General features: G+C 34.2%; 1 protein-coding gene across 1 annotated transcript; it reads right to left on the reverse strand.

The window, feature by feature from the left end:
• Positions 1-2,472: 2,472 nt before the first annotated feature.
• Positions 2,473-4,969, reverse strand: LOC141651716 (uncharacterized). The gene is made up of 2 exons (XM_074459417.1): positions 3,742-4,969; positions 2,473-3,623 (listed from the first exon to the last, which is right to left on the reverse strand). Exons 1-2 carry the CDS (start codon positions 4,967-4,969, stop codon positions 2,473-2,475), a joined length of 2,379 nt encoding a protein of 792 aa, XP_074315518.1.
• Between the last annotated feature and the right edge of the window lie 273 nt (positions 4,970-5,242).

The raw sequence follows: 5,242 nt of genomic DNA on the forward strand, positions 1-5,242 counted from the left end.
GATTTGCGTGATTCAACCTTTTAAAATCACAATAAATTACATAAAATCATATTTATGCACAAGTTAATTATCCTAACAAACTTAGGACTCAAAATTAGTCTCCACTAACTTATGACAATAATTAACTTATATTTCTTAATATTGTTCATAAAAGGACTTAAAATTACAAAATAAAATGCCATAAACTTCAAATAAATCACAAAAATTTCAAATAAATTCAAAATTATAAATTTAAACTTATGAACATTCTGGAAAAATACCATGACACTCATAATGTTCAAAAACTTAGGTTAAAAATTTCGAAAATTATCGGGAAAAACAATGTTGCGGTTTATCGGATTCAACAATTATAATCATAAAAACATGAGAAAAATTATATACACCAACTTTTCAATTTTATATCTGAAAAAGATAATAAAATCCAACATTTTATTTTTCATCAAAAATTCATGAAGTATGTTTTAGCAATTTTTCACTAATTAAGTCACTATTTATGCTATTTTTCATCAAAAATCCATAAATCATGCATGAAGACTTCATTATAGCCAATTATTTTACACACATCTTGTAAAATTGCATGTGACAACATACTAAATTTCTATGACCAGATTCGAAATTTATCTCATATTAACCCATTTTTCATTTAAATTCGATTTTTATCATGAAAAATCCATATTTCGAGCATAAAAACTCCAAAAATTCTAAAACTTTCCAGATCATCTAAAAATAATATATATGAAAATATATCCAAAAACTACTAGAATATTCGAAGTTTAGCTAATTTTCATCCAAAAATGACATTTTTATCATAAAAATTACATTTTAATGCCAATATTATAAAAAATGAACAATAAAATCCATAAATTAAACCAAAATATCCTAAATATATTTTAGGATCAGAAACTTTAACATGCATAATTAAATTCGTGATATCTCATAATAAACACAAATTTATAAGTTTTATATGTTAATCGTATAACTCGGAAAATCAATAACCGATTTGCATGCAAACAACCAAAGGCTCATGATACCGCTTGTTGGAAATCTATATCTCATTATAAAACATATTCTTATATGTTACAAATTAATTTAGTCATAAAATTAATTTAAATCTTATGCATGCAAACAAAATAAGAAGAGATAAGAAAATTAATTTCTCACCATTTAAATTTCGGTCAAATGGGCACCAACAAGATCTCCTTCTTGTTAGTTCTTGAGCTTTCCAATATTGGATGAAAATTCATGACTTCAAAATAGAAGCCCTCCAATTAGTAGCACCCAAGACTATCCCTTAATCCCACAAACTAATATTTACTAGATATTTGTAATGTGGTTTAACTTAAAATTGATTACTAATACTCATATACTACTACTAGTATTATTAGTTATTGATTCATACAAATTAGATTCATCATACTTGATTTTATGATGAACAAGAGAGAAATTTATGTTTTTCTTAAAACATGAGAGAATAGGAAAAATTAAGAGAAAAACTCTCTAAAAACCCCTCACAAAACCGGTGGCCTCTTATGGTTTTTAGACCATAATTATTTTTCTTTTTGTCTTCACAAGACAAAATGTGTAAGCCTTTGTCCATAGTCATGTCACTATCAAGCATATTGGACAAATGAATAAGACAAATGGAAAAAGACAAAACTTCTCACAATGCCCATCAATTTCGGTTTATATGTGTAATATGGAGTACATTTTATTTTTATCAATTGTACAATTGTATGTCATGTGACATGTGACATGTCTTATGTCATGTTTTAATTTAAAATGCATATTTAACAAATTAAATATCATTTATAAATTAAATAAATCATATTTAACAAATTGACTAGTAATTTAAAATTACTTTCTCATAAAATGGTCATTTAATTACTAGTTAGTATAATTCACAACATTTTGTAATTATAACTAACTTATCATTCTCATTTGCGTGTTTCGCAAACACCGATTAATTTTTAGTAATATAACTTCTTAAATTACTAAATAAAATCTCATTTAATCACATTATAATAAGATGTCATTTTCTCTCTTATGATAATAATTTGTTCAATTTTAAGGAATTAATTAATCTGTATCGGCATACAATTAATTTACCTTTTCAATTAAGGGAATCGTCCTTTAGGTGTGACCTCAAGGATCAATCGATCACCACCGTCGCACGACAGTAATGTCAAACTCTAGCCAGCCAATCATTACCGATATGTGTGGACCAGTTGACTATATATGTAATGTATCATCCCTTCCGTATTCTTGGTATGAGATTTAAATATGTGATCAATATGATCAACAATTGTGATCGCATTATTGTCGGGGACACTTACTCCAACAGATTTGTCCTTAGGTATACTGAAAATGCTCTTCTTGACCTCATCAGCAGTGATGGGAGTGTCTAAAATGTTCCAGTGTGCTGCTGTACAGCAAGGTCCCCTGGTGACTACATGATGCTGGACTGCCACTATATCAGTGTGAGAACCTAGCAGGTTCTGATAATAATCTAGAAAAAGCCTTTTGTATAGCATCACCAGTGGTACAAACATTACCATTCATATCTTCTATCTGCATTACCTTATTCAGCATCACTCTCTTCTTGATAACTTGGTGAAAATAAGAAGTGTTGAGGTCCCCTGAAATTGACCAGTGAATTTTTGCTTTCTGAGAAAGGAAGCTATCCCTGGCCAAAGTAAGATCCTTGAGTTCATTAGCCAGGTCATACTCCTGCTGAATCAGGTCCAAATCCCCAGGAAACTCAACCAACTTTTTTTGAATTTGTTGTAGTACAGTACCAGCAATGTTAGTGCTGTTTTCAATATCAGAAAAACATTTTTTTTTTAAATTCTTGAGAATAGGTTTAAGAGCCTTCAATTTCTTCACCACATTAAACATTTTAGTCCCTCTATATGACTGCTTCCACACACCATCCACACTAGCACTGAAATGCTCAGAAGCTCCCCACATATTAAAGTACTTGAAGGATTTTTTCCCATTGAATTCAACTTTCCTGTCTACAATTGTGCATGGACAGTGATCAAACATACCCTCAGGATGGAAATGGGCCATGTACTCTCCATAATGACTCATCCATTCAGGGTTTCCCGTTGCCCTATCCAGTCTACTATAAACTCTGTTAGTAGGTGCTTGCTTGTTAGACCAGGTAAACAATGCCCCAGTAGCCTTAATATCCTCCATTTCACATAAAGAGACACATTCCTGGAAGTGTTCCATCTCTGCATCTGTAGTATTACCCCCTAATCGTTCAATTGGAGATAAAACAGTATTAAAATCTCCCACCCACAACCAAGGCATAGTGCAAGTAGAAGCTGTTTCTTTCAGAAACTTCCAAAGAATAGTTCTCTCCATCAGGTCATTAAAAGCATAAATCACAGTCAGTAGAAATTTCTTGTTATCCACTTTGGATTGAACCAACATATGGATATACTGAGAGCCATAGTTCAGAAATTGCACATCAAAACAAGTAGGGTTCCAGAGCAACCAAATCCTACCTCCTTTATGCCAAATACAGTTGGTAGATATGCTCCAGCCATCACAAATTATAGTTGCTTTATTCAGTAAATTACTAGGTTTAAGTTTAGTTTCTAATAAACCAAAAAGACCTACACCATTATTATGCATGAACCACTTAACAATCTTCTGTTTATTCAGGTCATTGAGACCCCTGACATTCCAAAATCCAATGCTATGCATGATTAACTTGATAAGGAGGGTCCTTACCCCTGTTCTCTACCCTGAGTCTAGGTGTAGCAGAACCATTCAAAGCATCCAGAAAAGTGTACTGACTGAACTTACCAGAGAGCCTTACTCCCACCATATTCTCCTGTCTACTGACCCGCATAATTTGTTTTGCAGGTGTAGCTTTTAAAGTAGGAGTGGACCTCACCATTGACAAGGGGGGGAACACTTCAGGAGTAAAGGCAGGAGGGGGCTCAGAAGTCTCAGCAGGTTGAGCTTTCTGTACAGGCCTCCAAATTTGTTTAGGCTTGGGTTTAGGTTGCTGCACTTTAGACCTCTGAATCTTAGGTTTCCTGCACTGGGACATGTCATGCCCTATCCCATTACAGCTAGAACATGAGATAGGATTCAACTCATACTCCACATTAACAACAACCACATGCCCAGACTCATCCAAAAACCTAACTTTATCAACAAGCTTCTGGTTAAAAGGCACTTCAACCATAACTCTTGCATAACTCAGACGAATCTTATCCTTAGTAGCATCATCCATAGGAATAAAATTCCCCACCAATCCAACTATCTTAGGCAAACAAGCCCCCCAAAATCTCAAGGGTATACCAGATAATCTTGCCCACACTGGAACAATATCAACTTTCTCCTTAATCAACTCAGTTTCAGGAAGCCAGGGACGGATAACCACAGGCTTATTATCGAACATGTAATACCCCGAGTTTAATAAAGCCTCCCTGTTCTCAAACTTAGTAAAACGAACAAGGAAGATTCCATTGTCTAAGAAAGAAACTATGTCTATCCCAAATTGATCCCAAATACGATACACCAAATTCTCAATAATCTCAGCAGGAGGGTTAGCACCCAAAATATAGCAAAAAACAGAGTTGTTCCAAAAGGCTACCTCTTGTTTAACATCCTCGTGTGTGAATTGCAGTAAGTCTGAGAGCTCTTCCTCCTCTGAAATAGTTTCCATGATTGGGATACTTTTTCCTTGGTGTTTCAGCATCCACCCATCATTGAGCTGTTCAGGAGCACCTTCACTTAGGTTCAGTACCGGGATTCCATTAATTTCATTAACAGACCTCGTTTTACCAGTATCAATAGATGAAGGACCCTGAAAGGTAGCATCTTTACGTTTGTTTTGAGTAGTATTTTGAATAGAAGGACGTATTATTGAGTGTTTAACAGGTGTTGTAGTTTTTGAAGAGGACATTAATGGCGAAAAACGGTTTTGTGTTGCCTTAACAGCCGTCATCCTCATAGAATTTTAGGTTAGAATTTCAGAGCTTTTTCTCTCTCATGTTTCTCTCTCTCTCTGATCATGTTGTGAACCAATATTCAAAAAGTTTCGCGCCTCCGATCACACCGATTGGGACGACGACTGTCAAAAGGCCTTCGACAGGATAAAGGAAATTCTATCCAAACCTCTTGTCCTCATGCCACCTCAACCAGGGATTCCTCTGTCCCTGTACCTGACTGTTACCAATACAGCCATGGGAGCAATGTTAGCACAAACAGTTGGCAACGA

The sequence above is a fragment of the Silene latifolia genome, chromosome 4 (genome assembly GCF_048544455.1).
Source record: "Silene latifolia isolate original U9 population chromosome 4, ASM4854445v1, whole genome shotgun sequence".
Taxonomy (NCBI): Eukaryota; Viridiplantae; Streptophyta; class Magnoliopsida; order Caryophyllales; family Caryophyllaceae; genus Silene; species Silene latifolia.

Bases quoted from the DNA above. Each gene is read 5' to 3' on its own strand.
- LOC141651716 (XM_074459417.1), bottom strand. From the start codon at position 4,969: ATGACGGCTGTTAAGGCAACACAAAACCGTTTTTCGCCATTAATGTCC. The intron at 3,624-3,741 runs GTAAGGACCCTC...ATAATGGTGTAG, and splicing joins ACTCAGGGTAGAGAACAGGG to GTCTTTTTGGTTTATTAGAA.